This window comes from Hyla sarda, chromosome 7 (genome assembly GCF_029499605.1).
Source record: "Hyla sarda isolate aHylSar1 chromosome 7, aHylSar1.hap1, whole genome shotgun sequence".
NCBI lineage: Eukaryota > Metazoa > Chordata > Amphibia > Anura > Hylidae > Hyla > Hyla sarda.
This window is the reverse complement of record NC_079195.1, coordinates 161,963,606-161,981,952: the sequence shown is the minus strand read 5'-3', so window position 1 is coordinate 161,981,952 and position 18,347 is coordinate 161,963,606. Positions and strand designations below refer to the sequence as shown.

At 40.6% G+C, this 18,347-nt stretch overlaps 1 protein-coding gene across 2 annotated transcripts in view; it reads left to right on the top strand.

The window, feature by feature from the left end:
• Positions 1-18,131, top strand: part of LOC130282663 (zinc finger protein 692-like) — a 144,587-nt gene extending 126,456 nt beyond the window's left edge. Inside the window, exons 11-13 of one of the 2 annotated variants that reach the window (XM_056531140.1) lie at positions 7,656-7,770; positions 11,678-11,777; positions 17,176-18,131. In XM_056531140.1, the coding sequence (XP_056387115.1) occupies positions 7,656-7,770; positions 11,678-11,777; positions 17,176-17,584 (624 nt within the window). In that variant the 3' untranslated portion in view covers positions 17,585-18,131. The remainder of the gene's footprint in view (positions 1-7,655; positions 7,771-11,677; positions 11,778-17,175) is intronic. The other variant, XM_056531141.1, reaches the window with a different exon arrangement.
• The last annotated feature ends 216 nt before the right edge of the window (positions 18,132-18,347 follow it).

Genomic DNA, 18,347 nt, shown 5'->3' with positions numbered 1-18,347 from the left:
CTGTTGTTTAATTTATTTATCAATGATATAGAGGATGGCATTAACAGCTCTGTTTCTATCTTTGCAGATGACACTAAGCTTTGTAGCACAGTACAGTCTATAGAGGATGTGTATAGGTTACAAGATGACTTGGATAGACTAAGTGTCTGGGCATCCACTTGGCAAATGAGGTTCAATGTGGATAAATGTAAAGTTATGCATCTGGGTACTAATAACATGCATGCGTCGTATGTCTTAGGGGGGATTAAACTGTCAGAGTCACTGGTAGAGAAGGATCTGGGTGTACTTGTAGATCACAGACTACAGAATAGCATGCAATGTCAGGCTGCTGCTTCCAAGGCCGTCAGGATATTGTCATGTATAAAAAGAGGCATGGACTAAAGGGACAGGGACATAATACTCCCCCTTTATAAAGCATTGGTACGGCCTCACCTGGAATATGCTGTTAAGTTTTGGGCACCGGTCCATAAAAGGGACACTGTGGAGCTGGAAAGGGTGCAGAGACGCGCGACTAAACTAATATGGGGCATGGAACATCTTAGTTATGAGGAGCGATTAAAGGAGTTACAATTGTTTAGTCTTGAGAAGAGACGTTTAAGGGGGGATATGATAAATGTATATAAGTATATTAATGGCCCATACAAAAAATATGGAGAAAAACTGTTCCAGGTTAAACCCCCCCCCCCCCAAAAGGACGAGGGGGCACTCCCTCCGTCTGGAGAAGAAAAGGTTTAGTCTCAAGGGGCGACACGCCTTCTTTATCATAAGAACTGTGAACTTTTGGAACAGTCTACCTCAGGAACTGGTCACAGCAGAAAAAATTAACAGTTTTAAAACAGGGTTAGATACATTCCTGGAACAAAATAACATTAATGCTTATGAAGAAATATTAAATCCCATCCCTTCCCCAATATCGCGCCACACCCCTACCCTTTAATTCCCTGGTTGAACTTGATGGACGTATGTCTTTTTTCAACCATACTATGTAACTATGTAAGATATATCAACTGGCTCCAGAAAGTTAAACAGATTTGTAAATTACTTCTATTAAAAAATCTTAATCCTTTCAGTACTTATGAGCTTCTGAAGTTAAGGTTGTTCTTTTCTGTCTAAATCCTCTCTGATGACACCTGTCTCGGGAAATGCCCAGTTTAGAAGAGGTTTGCTATGGGGATTTTCTTCTAAACTGGGCGTTTCCCAAAACAGGTGTTATCAGAGAGGATTTAGACAGAAAAGAACAAACTTAACTTCAGAAGCTCATAAGTACTGAAAGGATTAAGATTTGTTAATAGAAGTAATTTACAAATCTGTTTAACTTTCTGGAGACAGTTGATATATATATAAAAAAAAAAAGTTTTTTCCTGGAATACCCCTTTAACCCCTTAAGGACCACGAGTTTTCGTTTTTTCCACCTCACCTTTTAAAAATCATAACCCTTTCAATTTTGCACCTAAAAATCCATATGATTGCTTATTTTTTGCGCCACCAATTCTACTTTGTAGTGACATCAGACATTTTACCCAAAAATCTACGGTGAAACGAAAAAAAAAATCATTGTGCCTCGAAATTGAAGAAAAAACACCATTTTGCTTCCGTTTCTACGCAGTACATTTTTCGCTCAAAATGACACCTTCTCTTTATTCTGTAGGTCCATACAATTAAAATTATACCCTACTTATATAGGTTTGATTTTGTCGTACTTCTGGAAAAAATCATAACTACATGCAGGAAAATGTATACGTTTAAAATTGTCATCTTCTGACCCCTATAACTTTTTTTTATTTTTCCGCGTATGAAGCGGTATGAGTGCTAATTTTTTGCGCCGTGATCTTAAGTTTTCAGCGGTACCATTTTTGTATTGCTTGCTTTTTATTCATTTTTCCATGATATAAAAAGTGACCAAAAACACACTATTTTGGACTTTGGAATTTTTTTGCGTGTACGCCATTGACCATGCGGTTTAATTAATAACATAGTAACATAGTTCATGAGGTTGAAAAAAGACCAGAGTCCATCAAGTTCAACATCCATAATGAGTCCCTACTGAGTTGATCCAGAGGAAGGCAAAAAACCCTCATACTAGAGGTAAAAATTCCTTCCCGACTCCAAATATGCCATCAGAATAAATCCCTGGATCAACGTTCTGTCCCTATAAATCTAGTATACATAACCAGCGATTTTATTACTCTCCAAGAATACATCCAGACCCGTTTTGAACTCTTTTACAGAGTTCACCATGACCACCTCCTCAGGCAGAGAATTCCACAGTCTCACTGCTCTTACAGTAAAGAATCCCCATCTGTGCTGGTGTAGAAACCTTCTTTCCTCTAAATGTAGAGGATGCCCCCTTGTTATAGATACGGTCCTGGGTATAAATAGATCATGGGAGGGATCTCTTGTCCCCTGATATATTTATACATAGTTATTCGGTCTCCCCCAAGCCTTCTTTTTTTTTTAAACTAAATAATCCCAATTCTGCTAATCTTTTCTGGGTACTGTAGTCCTCCCATTCCCCGTATTACTCTGGTTGCCCGTCTTTGAACCCTCTCCAGCTCCACTATATCTTTCTTGTACACTGGTGCCCAGTACTGTACACAGTATTCTATGTGTGGTCTGACTAGTGATTTGTACAGCGGTAGAATTATTTCCTTGTCGTGGGCATCTATTCCCCTATTGATGCACCCCATGATTTTATTAGCGTTGGCAGCAGCTGCCCAACACTGGTCACTACAGCTAAATTTACTGTTAACTAATTCCTTTCCCATGTCAGTCATCCCAAGTGTGCTCCCATTTAATACATAACCCCAGCCCGGATTTTTCCTCCCCATGTGCATTACCTACATTTATCAGTGTTGAACCTCATCTGCCACTTCCCAGCCCAAGCCTCCAACCTATCCATATCCATTTGTAACAGTGTACTGTCCTCTACAGTGTTTACCGCTTTACAGAGTTTAGTATCATCTGCAAAGATTGTTACTTTACTATTCAACCCCTCTACAAGGTCATTAATAAATATATTAAACAGAACCCACCCCACTAGTAACAGTCAACCAATCAGAATAAGTACCATTAATAACCACCCTCTGTTTCCTATCACTGAGCCAGTTACTTACCCACTTACACACGTTCTCCCCCAGCCCCATCCTTCTCATTTTATGCACCAACCATTTATGAGGCACCGTATCAAATGTTTTGGAAAAATCCAGATGTACGACATCCAGCGATTGCCCCTGATCCAGTCTGGAGCTCACCTCCTCATAAAAGCTTATCAGGTTAGTTTGACAGGACCGATCACTCATAAAGCAATGCTGATATGAAGTCATACGCTTATTTTTATTAAGATACTCCAAAATAGCATCTCTTAGAAAACCCTCAAACAATTTACATACAAAGGAGGTTAAACTAACAGGCCTATAATTCCCTGGGTCACCTTTTGTTCCCTTTTTAAATATTGGTACCACATTTGCTATGCGCCAGTCCTGGGGAACAGTCCCTGTTACTATAGAGTCTCAGAATATACAAAATAGGGGTCTGTCTATTACATTACTTAATTCCTTTAGAACACGGGGGTGAATGCCATCTGGACCTGGTGATTTGTCTATTTTGATTTTTTGTAGGCGGCACTGTACTTCTTCCTGGGTTAGACAGGTGACCTGTACTGGGGAGTTTAACTTATCACACTGTATTTCACCTGACATTTCATTTTCCTCGGTGATTACAGTAGAGAAGAATTTGTTTAATGTATTTGCTTTTTCCTGATCTCCGTTTATAATTACTTCCTCATCATTTTTTAATGATGGTTTTCTTTTATTTCTGACCCTTTTATTCCCATAAGGTATATATTTATTACAGTGATAATTTAAGATATCTTTATCTCCCATTTAGTGTCATTATTCTTGTTTTTGAGGACATTATCCCATTTTATATTGTTAAGGGCTTCTCTGAGTTGATCGAACTTTGCCTTCCTAAAGTTCATTGTTTTTGTGGCCCCTCGAGAGATTCCCTTATTGAAGAACATGTTATAATGTATTTTATTATTATCACTATTTCCTCGGTATCCTTCTACTTGCACATTAGTTACTCTATCAGGTCTGTTGGTTAATATTAAGTCTAGTAGGGCGCCCCCTCTGGTCTCTGCACCATTTGGGACAGATAATTGTCTTTAGCTATAGTCAGAAATCTGTTTCCTTTATGAGATTCACAGGTCTCAGTCTCCCAGTTTATATCAGGATAGTTAAAGTCTCCCATTATTATCACATCATTTTGATTTGCTGATTTGTTTATTTGCCTCAGTAATTGATCTTCTGCCTCTTCCATTATGTTTGGTGGCTTATAACAAACCGCTATCAGAATTTTTTTATATTTATCTCCATATATTTCTACCCATAATGCCTCCACATTATCGTCTCCCTCCCATATATTCTCCCGCAGTGCGGCCTTCAGACTTGATTTCACATACAGACAAACTCCTCCCCCTTTCCGTTTTGTCCGATCCTTCCTGAATAGACTATAACCCTGTATGTTGACCGCCCAGTCACAGCTATCATCCAACCAAGTCTCTGTTATACCCGCTATGTCATAATTTTCCTCAGACATCAACCACTCCAGTTCGTCAGTTTTATTGGACAGACTTCTGGCATTAGTCAACATGCAATTCAATGGCATATGTTTTTTCTTCCTACGAAGCCTATCCCTATTAACTATTCTAACCCCTCCCTCTGCTCCACCCCCAGGTACATTACCAAGTCCCCCTCTCTATCTACACTATCTTCCCCCTCTATGTTATAGGTTCCCTCCCCCCCAGTCCCTAGTTTAAACAATCCTCCACCCTTCTAGCCATATTCTCCCCGAGCACAGCTGCACCCTCCCGATTGAGGAGCAGCCCGTCCCTACGGTAGAGCCGGTAACCGACAGCGAAGTCAGCCCAGTTCTCCATGATCCCTAACCCCTACTTCCTACACCAGCTTCTGAGCCACTTGTTTACCTTCCTGATCTCCCGCTGCCTCTCTGGTGTGGCTCAAGGTACAGGTAATATTTAAAAAAATATTACCTTGGAGGTCCTTGCCTTAAGCTTGCGGCCTAAGTCCCTGAAATCATTTTTTAGGACACCCCACCTACCTCTTACTTTGTCATTGGTGCCAATATGTACCGTGACTGCTGAGTCCTCTCCAGCCCCACCCAGCAACCTGTCAAACTGATCCGCGATGTGCCGAACTCGAGCGCCCGGAAGACAACACACTGTTCGGCGATCCCGGTCTTTGTGACAGATCGCTGTGTCTGTCCCCCTAATAATTGAGTCCCCCACTACCAGTACCTGTCTAGCCTGCCCTAAACTCCTCCTTCCCTCCTTCCTGGAGCAGACCCCCCCCCCCAGGCGGTCAGTGGCAGAGTCCTGCTGCAGTACTGCTAGCTCTGAAATGGCATCCCCCTCATAATGATATATTTTTATAGTTCGGACATTTATGCACGCGGCGATACCACATATGTTTATATTTATTTTTATTTACATTTATTTATTTTTTTTATGGGAAAAGGGGGTGATTTGGACTTTTATTAGGGAAAGACATCTTATCCCCTATCCAAAGTATAGGGGATAAGATGCCTGATCGCGCCGCTGGGGACCCCCGTGATCTTGCACGCAGCACTCCATTACAATCAGTCCCCGGAGCATGTTCGCTCAGGGTCTGATTACTGGCGATGCATTGTGACATCACGGCCCCGCCCCCATGTGACGTCACGCTCTGCCCCCTCAATGCAAGCCTATGGGAGGGAGCGTGGCAGTTGTCATGCCCCCTCCCATATGCTTGCATTTAGGGGTCGAAGCGTGAAGTCACACGGGGGTGGGGCCGTGATGTCACAATGCTTTTACTTTGAATGCCACGTCTAAAGGGTTGATAGCGAGCGGCACCGCGAACGCTGCCACGCGCTATTAGCCCCGGGTCCCGGCTTCAGATACATGCCGGGACCAACCCGATATGACCCGTTATATCGTGGGAGCCGGCCAAGGACGTAAATATACGTCCTTGGTCGTTAAGTGGTTAATCAGCTGTGCAGCACCAGGCACGAGATTAGGATGCCCGAGACACGTGACCAGGAGACAGGTAAGAGAGCAGAGCAGCATTAAACAAAACTGCGTCACAAGGGGAAAATGGAGGAAAAAAACTAGAAAATATAAGAAAATAGGGGGAAAAAAGGAATAGAAAAAGAACTAAATAAGAAAGTGAATAAAAAAGCATCGAAATAATAAATATATAAGAGGAAGGAAAATTTGATGAAAATATCTGGAAATTAATTACCATTTAATATGAAATATGTAAATTCACAATAAAAGTATGGAACTAATGTATGGAAAATAAATAAAGTAATATGGAATAAATAGGAAACATGGAAATGATAACAAGACCAAGCAACATGAAAATAAATAGATAACAAAAAATAAAATTAAACAAAAATGAATAAAAAATTAGAAAAAATGAAAAAAATATATAAATATAAATAAAATTAAAGGAATATAATATATACCGTATTTATCGGGGTATACCACGCACCGGCCTATAACACGCACCCTCATTTTACCAAGGATATTTGGGTAAAAAAAGTTTTTTACCCAAATATCCATGGTAAAATGAGGGTGCGTGTGTGCGCGTGTATACCCCGATACACTCCCAGGAAAGGCAGGGGGGGAGAGGCCGTTGCTGCCCGCTTCTCTCCCCCTGCCTTTCCTTGGGTCTAGAGCCCTGCTGCCGGCCCTTCTCTCCCCCTGGCTATCGGCGCCGTCCGGCATGCGTCCCCTGCGTCGTTGCTATGCACGGCGCGGCGCACTGACGTCATGCGCCGCGCCGTGCAGCGCATAGCAACGACGAAGGGGATGCACGCCGGAGGCCTGATGCAGCGCGGACCCGACCCAGGTAATTATGCCACCGGGGATGGGGGGAGGCAACGGGGCAGCGGCGCCGGCAATGGGTGCCGCTGCCCCTTCTCTCCCCCTGGTTATCGGCGCCGGTACCGATAGTAAGGGGGACAGAACGGGCAGCGGCGCCTATAGCCAGGGGGTGAGAAGGGCCGGCAGCAGCGCTCTAGACCCCAGGGAAGGCAGGGGGAGAGAAGCGGGCAGCGACGGCCTCTCTCCCCCTGCCTTTCCTGGGGCGGTATCGGCGTATAACACGCACATAGACTTTAGGCTAAAATTTTTAGCCTAAAAAGTGCGTGTTATACGCCGATAAATACGGTATATAAGTAATTTTAAGAACAATTAGTAGCACTACTTATCCCTTGCTAGAGCAGCAAAGAAAAAGGAAGATTTGAATGAATGTCGCCCTATATTTATGAGACTGTTTCCTGATTGGTGGATCATACTAACTTTTTGCACACTTGGTTGCACTTCAAACTTTTTTTGCTTCTTTAATATTGTTAACTATTTTGCTGCTGGATATTTGTTTGGTTTTAGCAGTAAAGAAAGATATGCATAATACTCGCCTCCTGTCTCGCATAAAAATAGCCTCCTGGAATACTGTTTTAACTATAGATTGCGTTGTAGTGGGATGGTACTTCCTTTAGGAGGAGCAATACTTGATCACTTTGTAGAATAGTCAGGCATTCTCAGCCAAAAAAAACACCTAGAATACTGTATTTTTAATTTCCGTTTAACTTTTCAGTATCATCAAAAATACCAGCACATGAACCAGCGCACTTTCTGCTGCTCAGTGACTGAGTGTGGGAAGACATTCAACTTTAAAAAGCATCTTAAAGAACATGAGAAAAGACATAGTGGTAAGTTTAGAACACACCAATCTTCTTTTAAATAGTCAAACATTCATTTTCCTGTGTCTGGTTGGCAACTAATATGGTTAGTCAGTATCACCTTCAGTCCTTAAAGGGGTTCTCCGGTGCTTAGACATCTTATCCCCTATCCCCGCCGCTGGGGACCCCCGTAATCTTGCACGCGACACCCCGTTTGTAATCAGTCCCCGGAGCGTGTTCGCTCCGGGTCTGATTACCGGCGACCACAGGGCCGGCGGCATGTGACGTCACACCTCCGCCCCCGTGTGAAGTCACGTTCCTCCCCTCAATGCAAGCCTTCGGGAGGGGGCGTGATAGCTGTCACGCCCCTCCCATAGGCTTGCATTGAGAGGTGGAGAGTGACGTCACACGGGGACGGAGGCGTGACGTCACACGTCGCCGGTAATCAGACACGGAGCGAAAATGCTCCGGGGACTGATTACAAACGGGGTGCCGCGTGCAAGATCACGGGGGTCCCCAGGGGCGGGACTCCCGCGATCAGGCATCTTATCCCCTATCCTTTGGATAGGGGAGAAGATGTCTAAGCACCAGAGAACCCCTTTAATGGAAGATCTGCCTATTCATGTAGTGATATTGGAGTAGGGAATGTATCCTCACATAAATGGAGAGAGCTGGGTGACTACCCTAGTGAAAGCTATCATGGCAATTGTATTGATTGTTGTCCAGGTTTCTAAAAGTGTCCCTGTCATTTGGAAAAAAAAATTTAACATGTCACAGAGACATATGAAAAGTTTTAATCAGTCAGGGTCTCAGTACTGAGACCCCCACCGATCATTAGAACAAGTGGGAAGAAATTTGCGGTTATGTGCTTTACTCCTGGTTTGCTGCATAGACATGCTGCATAGACTTAGGCTACGTTCACATAACAATTTGTGGGACAAAGGCAGGGATATGTGGGGAAACTGTCAAAATGACATGCCAACGTGCCCATGCTTGCACAGGCGAATGGGCCTTATTCATTTCAATGGCCTGATAGTAGTCAGCTTGCCACTACGTTCAGGTATTTTTCTTAGTGAATACAAGTTTTGGTTCGGACTGAGAAACGTGGCTTGCAGCACTTTTTGGGCTGAAGACAAAGTTAGGCCATTGATGAATGTTTCTTATACCTGTCCAAATATAGATACATTGACATGTCATTTTGACAATTTCCCAACATATCCATGCCTCGGAGACACAAGTTGTGATGTGAATCTAGCATTACAGATTGAATCCCATCTAGTGCAACTGGGATAGAGATTGCAGAAAGTCGGGGAGTGAAGCTCCATGCCACTTGTTAGTTAAAAAAAAATAATAATAAAAAAAGTAAATATGTTTAAAGTGTACCTGTCACCAAATAAAAATTTTTATATAGTGTTCCTTGTGTAATTAGCAGACACTTTCCAATTCACTTGCTTTTAAAATTATTAACATAAATATGTTTAATGCTTATACATATGTTTAAAGTGCAACTGTCATCATATTTTTACCCCCAGACCACTCTAATGGTGTTCCAGATGATTATAAGGTGATTGCAGCCATACCTTGATTGCTGTTTGTTCTTCTTTTCTTACTAATAAAAACCTTTTATCCAAAAGTCAGGCTCAGTCTGATAAGCGTGGCTTGGGGCTTGCGAAGCCCCGCCACCACCATGCCTATCCTACCTTCCAGCGCTGGGACTGCTGGGTCTTACTACACAGTGCATCCTCAGCGCATGCCCCTGTCCCGTCGGCTCTAACGTGCGTGCGCCACCGCGTCCTGAATTGACAGGGCAAGCGCTTGCTCCCGGCGTCTATACGCTCAGTGCGCATGTGCTGTACTAGAGGCAGTGAGCGGAATAGCGCACGTTAGAGCCGACAGGACAGGCGCATGCGCTGTAGATGCTCTGTGTAGTAAGACACAGCGCTGGAAGGCAGGATAGGTGTGGCAGTGGCAGGGCTTGGTGAACCACAAGCCACACCTGTGCCTGATTTTTGGATAAAAGGATTTTATTAGTAAGAAAAGAAGAACAAACCGTAATAAAGATATGGCTGCAGTCACCTTATAATCATCTGGAACACCATTATAGTGGTCTGGGGGTAAAAATATGATGACAGTTGCGCTTTAAAATGTAAAAGAAAAAACGTCCACTAGGTGGCCCTGTTCTGTTCCCTGCCACAATTAATACAGTGCAGTTGGTCTCCTCCCAGCCTGGCAGGAGACTAAACTCAGGAACTGTTTCTCTGCACTGAGCTTGATTGACAGCTGCACAGAGCCTCACTGAAAGCTGCACAGAGCCTCATTGAAAGCTGCAAAGAGCCTCACTGAAACCTGAGGTCTTCTATTCATCACAGTACTGCAACAATGTGAGGGCGGAAGTGGTCCCTCAGCAGGCTTCAGTAATGTCATGCCTGCTGGGGGAACACCTACTTTCTCCTTCTGTGAGCAAGAATAATGGTAAGATACAGAGTTTTTTAAAGAGTTAGTTTAGAAAAGTTTATTTGGTATGGGTACATTTTAAAATTGCCCTATTCTGATCCGTATGACGTTCTCATTTTTCTATATATGGCTGTATGAGGGCTCATCTTCCACGCCGTGATCTTTAGTTTTTATTGGTACCACTTTGCGCATATATGTGACTTTTTGATCACTTTTTAACTTTTTTTCTGGCATGTTATGTGACCAAAAAGCTGCAATTTTGGACTTTTACGCCATCCACCATATGGGATCATTAACATTATGCCCCAGATTTAACAAACTGTGTGAGAGAAAAAGTGTAGTGATTTCCCCACAGCAACTAATCACAGCTCAGCTTTCATTTTACCACAACTCGTTAGCTGAGCTGTGATTGGTTGCTGTGGGGAAATCACTCCACTTTTTCTCTCACACAGTTTGTTAAATTTTCCCCTATATTCTAATAGTTTGGAGATTTGCGCACGCACCAATACCAAAAATGTTTGTTTTTTTACCCTTTTTTTTTGTAAAATGGGAACAGGGTTTGATTTTACTTTTTATTGGGGGAGGAGCTTATTCACTTTTTTAAAAACTTTTTTTTTTTTTTTTTTTTTTTTTTAAATACAGACTAAATTTTTTATGTGCCAATGTGGACAAGCTCTCTATTGCTAATACTGTTTGGTGCTATGCATTGACAAAGCACTGATCATTATTATCTGCGATCTACTTGTATACCAGTGGATAGCAGCAGAGCGGCAGGATGCAGGTGAGGAGACCTTTCTCTATACTTGACTCAACAGACCCCCGTGATCATGCTAGGGGTGTTCCGATGAGTCTCACATAGCCCCAATAATACTTTAGATGCAGTGATCAATATTGATCACTGCATCTAAAGTGTTAAAGGGGTATTCTGGGCAAAAACATATTATCCCCTATCGAAAGGATAGGGGATAAGATGTCTGATGGCGGGGGGCCCGCTGCTGGGATAGGGGATAAGATGTTTTTGCCCGGAATACCCCTTAAATGGCACACATCACCGTGATCGCTGATGTCCGCCATTATTGGCAGGTCTTCTGCTGCTGATAGCCGGGACCCGCTATGCATAAAGCGACCGCAGCACCTGTGCTCACTTCATGTACAGGATGTAAATGTAGGTCATGGTGTATTAAGTACCAGAGCACCAGGACATACTTTACCTCCACTGTCGTCAAGCGTTTGAACGGGCAGCTCCCTCAGTCTCGAATCAGTACTGAAGAGATCCAATATAGGCTATATCTTTACTTCGATCTTCCCGCTAGTTCTAATGATTGGTGGGGTCTCAAGACTGAGACCCTAACCAGTCAAATTTTTGGGAAAGTCAAATGTTTTTCCAAATGACAGTGACACTTTAAAGCAGGTACATGACATTAACAAGTACTTTAGTGTTTGGGAAAATGTTATGTAATTGTTTTCCATTTATTTTTATCAGACCAGAGGGACTTTATATGTGAATTCTGTGCACGTGCATTCCGAAGCAGTAGTAACCTCATCATACACCGACGCATTCATACGGGGGAGAAGCCACTTCAGTAAGTTACAGCTAGCTCTGTATAATAACCAGATAATTTGCATATAGTCATTATTAAAAATTTCATTACACTTGCTGCACCCTCTCAATGGACTATACAGGAAGCCATAACTCCTGCTTATGGAAAACTCCTGTAATGGAAAAAATTCTTTAACCCTTCTACCACCCAGAAAATTTTAATAATGTTTTAAAAAAACACCCTTCATATTACCATTAAATATACTGTGAGGTGAAATTGACAAATATATTATTTTGCTAGTTTGTTTATGCCACTCACTGTGCAAAATCAATAACATTATAGTTTAATTGCTCAAATGATTGCACACAGTGATACTAAATATGGTTTGTTTTTGTATTTTTTGTTAAAAAAATTTTTATTTTAAGAAATAAAAAATAAAACCCCTCTCATAATAAAAATGTTAATGAAGTTTTCCCATATTCAAAATGGGAAAAGGGGGTTTATTAAAATTTTTATTATAAGAGGGTTTATTTTTTTCCCCTCAGTAGACTTGTTTGAGCAATCATTCAGTTTCTCATATAGATACATACAGTACATATATACTACATTGATCCATTTGATCTAGGCACTATCAATAGCAAAGGCCTCGGGCTGCAATAGCAATGCGATCCAAAGGAGCTGATCAGAACCACTGCACCACAAATGACCTTTTATATGCCACGGTCAGCGTTGACAGCAGCATTTAAATGATTAATAGCTGGAATAAGAGATCGCTCCGTGCCGGCTATAAGCGGCGAACCTGAGCTGCTAAAAGTATAGTATGGAGCCGTTCCATTCCTGAGCTCACTGCATACAACCTTAACGGCCACATGACAAAAAAAATATGTGAGTTATTAAGGAGTTAAAAACTTAGGCTACTTTCACACTGCCTTTTGTCTCTGGCAGTGTGAAGCCCATTATTTTAGGATCACAAATAATGGGAGAAAAATTTGTGCTTGCTCAAATTTTTCTCCCACTACTCACCGCTGAAAAATAACAAGGTTAGTTATATTTATTTATATTTATAACATAAATAAATGTGATTTTAAGCTCCACATTGTCAACCCAATCTCCCCATCTGCCTCTCAGTTTGGCCTCCCAAAGCATACTGTCTCTCCCACACACACAAGGATGGAAATTCACTGGATGTGGTCTTTTCTAAATTCTGCTAGTTTCTAAATTTCCTAACTCTCCGTAATCTACTGTTTCTTACTGCTGATTTAGCCAAAACTCTTATTGCTGCTCTGATTCATCCTCTATTTGACTACGTTAACTCTTTACTAACCTCCTTCTTTGAACCCCCCCCCCCTTCCAGTCCTCTCTAAAAGCAGCAATTAAAAGGGGTTATCCAGAAATAGAAAACCAGAGCAAATTTCTTTCAAAAACAGCTCCACGTCTGTCCCCAGGTTGTGTGTGGTATTACAACTTTGCTCCATTCACTTCAGTGGAACTGGGCTGCAGAACCACACCCAACCTAGAGACAGACGGGAAGTGATTTTTGAAAGAAATTAAAGGGGTATTCCAGGAAAAATGTTTTTTTTTTTTTTTTATATATCAACTGGCTCCAGAAAGTTAAACAGATTTGTAAATTATGCCAAAAATGGAGAGGCTCCTGTGGCAAGTTTCACCAAGTGACCTGGGCAACTCAAACTGGCACATGTACCTAAGGTGTCTACAAAAGGCTACTAAATAGTGAAAGTTATTGAGGCTCAAGGTCTGTAGATAAAGTACACATTTGTTTATTGATAAATAATGAAAGATGGGATATCAAACTGACACTCCGGGATCACAGGGCCCTTGTGTATCCTCAGAGTCAGAGATATTAAATTAGTATAAAATCAATAAAATTAATAAAATGTATAAGACCACTATAAAATATAATAAATGATATATCATCAATAGCAGCTTCTTCAGATTGGCAAAATATCAATCAATGTGCCATAAAGCTGTTGTTCAATGTCCATTACAATGCAGTTGTGATTGCAGTCATAGGAAAGTCACAGTTCTTTTATACTTGTTATCTGTCTTTTGAAATGAAACAATTCTGTAACAATTAGGTATCCACACTTTAGAGGTCGCAGAGGTAACAATGTTCCTCAATGTAGCGATTACAAACAGTCTCAGAATACTGTAATTGTTCAGTCCACTACCGCTGGTTAAGGCAATCAGTGCCGGCAATTGCTTTAAACTATGCGCATAGTATAATAATGGAAATCTCTCACCGGTCCAGATGCTGGGATATTGATCTTATAGTTACCACTCTGTGCTTGTAGCGATGTATAACAGCCGCCTGTGCCCGCTCTCTGGCCGGAGAACGCACCGCTGGAGTCTCGGCCGACTCCTAATTCCGCAGAGCTTGCTGATGGTGGGCGAAATACTCAGGGGCTGCAGCGCTTCCACAGGTAGGTATCTTTGAGTGGCATCCTCGTGGAGGTAGCGTGCACTTCTGATCTATGACCACGCGTTCAGAGGGTGATTTCACAAGTCTCTGTAGATAGTCAGTGGTGGTTTCTATAGACTGCAGATAGTAATATGCATATAAATGGTCTTAGAAGTCTTTTAGGGGGGTCGCTGGATGCGTTTCAGCACCCACTAGGTGCTTTCTTCCGCAGCTAAAGTGTATAGGTCCTGGGGGTCCAAGTTGGTTTATTATATAGGGTTAAACTCCACCCCTCCCAATAGTGATGTCACACAAGTAAATAAACCTTGTAGTAGATCTTGTTTTGTGAATGGCATTATTCTCAATGGGCCAAATAAAGGGGAACACTTACTTTACTAGAGTTAATAAATGTCTATATAAATATATTAATGTCTAAATAAAAATTATTAAAATTAAGAATAAAAATGTTAAGAATAAAAATGGATAATGAGCAATATATTAAAAAAATACTCTAATATAAAGATTTATATATAAATAAATAATTACATATATAAATAAATAAATACATGTATTTTGATAGTATTAATAATAGATAAAAGGGATAAAATCTAATATTGGTGTCCTATATGGATAATTATGATTATATATAACTAGATAGTTTGGAAGACACCTGTTTTAACTACCATATATTCTAATGTAAATTATATGCAATATCCCAAGATGAATATATAAATCTATAAGAATGATAAAATTACAATAAAATACCCCAAAAAATAATAGAAGATGACAAAGTATGATAATGATGACCTAAAACTAATTCAATAATTATCAGCTGGTGAAGTTGAGTTGTTGTTTTCTGTCTGACAAAAGTGCTCTCTGCTGACATCTCTGCTTGTCTCGGGAACTGCACAGAGTAGAAGAGGTTTGCTATGGGGATTTGCTTCTAAACTGGGCGGTTCCCGAGACATGTGTCATCAGAGAGCACAGAAAAGAACAACTCAACTTCAGCAGCTCATAAGTACTGAAAGGATTAAGATTTTTTAATAGAAGTAATTTACTAATCTGTTTAACTTTCTGGAGCCAGTTGATATATAAAAAAAAAGTTTTTTCCTGGATAACCCCTTTAACTCTGTTTTTCTATTACTGGATAACCCCTTTAACTCTTTTTTTCTATTACTGGATAACCCCTTTAAGCATATTTTTCTTCCTGCTTCAGCAGTTCTCTGGAATGTGCTAATCCCCCAAAAATACGACATACTAAAACCCCTGGGCCGAAGCCCGGAGTAACTAGCACCCCTATATGAGATGCCCACCTCTAAAAATTATCTTTTATTATCACATAAAACCCCATGAAAAGTGATTAAAATCGTACAGTGATGGTGCTGTATGAGTACCAAATTTAAATAACAGGATATCTCCTTGTTTTTCATGAATGGTTCTGCAGACACCTAATTATTGCACCATCACAGAGTGCAATTTAAAATATTCTTTTGCCACCCTCAAGGGTACGAATAATATCTTAAATTTCACTCAATGATGGTGCAATAATTAGGTGTCTGCAGCAAGATTCATGGAAAAACAAGGCAATATCCTGTTATTTATATTTGGTTCTCATTTAAGCACCATCACAGTACGATTTTAACCCCTTAAGGACCACGGGTTTTTCCGTTTTTTGCACTTTCATTTTTTCCTCCTCACCTTTTAAAAATCATAACCCTTTCAATTTTGCACCTAAAAATCCATATGAGGGCTTGTTTTTTGCGCCACTAATTCTACTTTGCAGTGAAATCGGTCATTTTACCCAAAAATCTACGGCAAAACGGAAAAAAAAAAAAATTGTTCAACAAAATTGAAGAAAAAATGCCATTTTGTAACTTTTGGGGGCTTCCGTTTCTACGCAGTACATTTTTCGGTAAAAATGACACCTTCTCTTTATTCTGTAGGTCCATACGGTTAAAATGATACCCTACTTATATAGGTTTGATTTTGTCATACTTCTGGAAAAAATCATAACTACATGCAGGAAAATGTATACGTTTAAAATTGTTATTTTCTGACCCCTATAACTTTTTTATTTTTCTGCATATGGGGCGATATGAGGGCTAATTTTTTGCGACGTTATCTGCAGTTTTTATCGGTACCATTTTTGTATTGATCGGACTTTTTGATCGCTTTTTATTCACTTTTTCATGATATAAAAAGTGACCAAAAATACGCTATTTCGGACTTTGGAATTTTTTGGCGCGTACGTCATTGACCGTGCGGTTTAATTAATGATATATTTTTATAGTTCGGACATTTACGCACGCGCCGATACCACATATGTTTATTTTTATTATGTTTATGTATTATTTATATGGAATTTGGGAAAAGGGGGGTGATTTAAACTTTTAATAAGGAAGGGGTTAATGTGCGTGTGTTAAACTTTTTTTTACCCTTTTTTCTTTTACACTTTTAGTCCCCTTAGGGGACTTTTAGGAGGAATCATTTGATTCCGCATACAGATGAATGAGATTACATACAATCCCATTCATCTGTGTGCTCTGCGCCCGAATGATAAAGCCTGGTCCTGCCCCCTCACCCTCCTTAGGGTTATTTGTTGGTAGTAACCCCAAAAAATCTGACTTCTTCCTAGTACCCACAGTTATAGGTGTGCCTTAAAAACACATCTTTCTAAGCAGGCTTATTAAATTCTCGTCAGTCACCCCTACTATCATCCCTCCCTATTTTTATTCTGCATGTGGTGAGTGGTTCATCATCTTCATTTGCACTACCCTATTTTCTCCCTTCTGCTTTTCGTCTGAACCCCTTTACCTTATTAATTGTAAACTCTTGCAAGCAGGGCTATCGCTCGTTTTGCCTGATTTAATCGTTCATGTGTATTTCTGTAATGTCTGATTTCTGTCTATGTACCCTCAAAATTGTAAAGTACTTCAGAATATGTTTACACTATATAAATATTATTATTATTATCATCCTCATTTTAGTAATCAAATGCTATTTAACCTCTTATTTTCCAAGGTGTGAGTTCTGCGGCTTTACTTGTAGGCAGAAGGCTTCCCTGAACTGGCACATGAAGAAACATGATGCTGATTCATTCTATAACTTCCCCTGTGATATTTGTGGTCAGAGGTTTGAGAAGAGGGATAACCTTGCTGCTCATAAAAGTCGTAAGCACCCAGCCCCCCGGGAGACAGGACCTCAAGACATCTCTCAGCGTATCACCTCCCCCATGGATAATGCATGCCAAGCTGAAGCCAGCTGTAAAAATGATCACACAGAAAGACTGACAAAAGACTTTAACCAGAAGATGGCACCAACATCTCCAGGGAGTGCAAAAGAGACTCTCTTTCCAGAATATCTGGATTTACCCCAGAGTGTGCAGGAAGTGCCCCAGACTCCAGAAGTATCACTAGTGATTGTCGTGTAGTATCAAACCAACACTAATATTGAGCATGTTAATATGGAAGGAGAGCTAATCCTGATAGCCAGTAATGGGTTACAGTGATCTTTCACTGAAGGACAACATGTATACACTGATGAGGACTAGGTATAATGGGTAAGGATAAAATCAAATAAACTATTTCTGTTTTTATTCACACAGTCACTCTTCAGTATGTATTTAAATATGTATACATATAAGTTAAAAGAGTACTGTACCAAAAACATACGCATACATGTTCATCAGGATAGATGCAGGTGGGTTTGTTAGCTAAAACACAGAAAGGCAGTAATGTTGCCATCTACCCAGCTTAACCCCTTAAGGGGGTATTCTGGCCATAGACATCTTATCCCACGGGGGGCCCGATGTCTAAGATACGCAATTTTAGACTTTGGTATTCTTTTATGTATACGCCATTGACCGCACGGTTTAATTAACATAATGTTTTTATCGTTCAGACATTTATGCACGCAGCAATACAACATATGTTTATTTTTATTATGTTTACATATTTTTTATATGGGATTTGGGAAAAGAGGAGCGATTTCAACTTTTAATATGGAAGGGGTTAATGGGTGTTTTTTTTAAAAACTTTTATTCAACTCTTTTTTTTACATTTTATTAGTGCCCTTAGGGGACTTTTAGGAGGAATCATTAGATTCCTCATACAGATCAATGGAGTTCCATAGAAACCCATTGATCTGTGTGCTCTGCACTTGATTGATAAAGCCTGGTCCAGCCAGGCTCTATC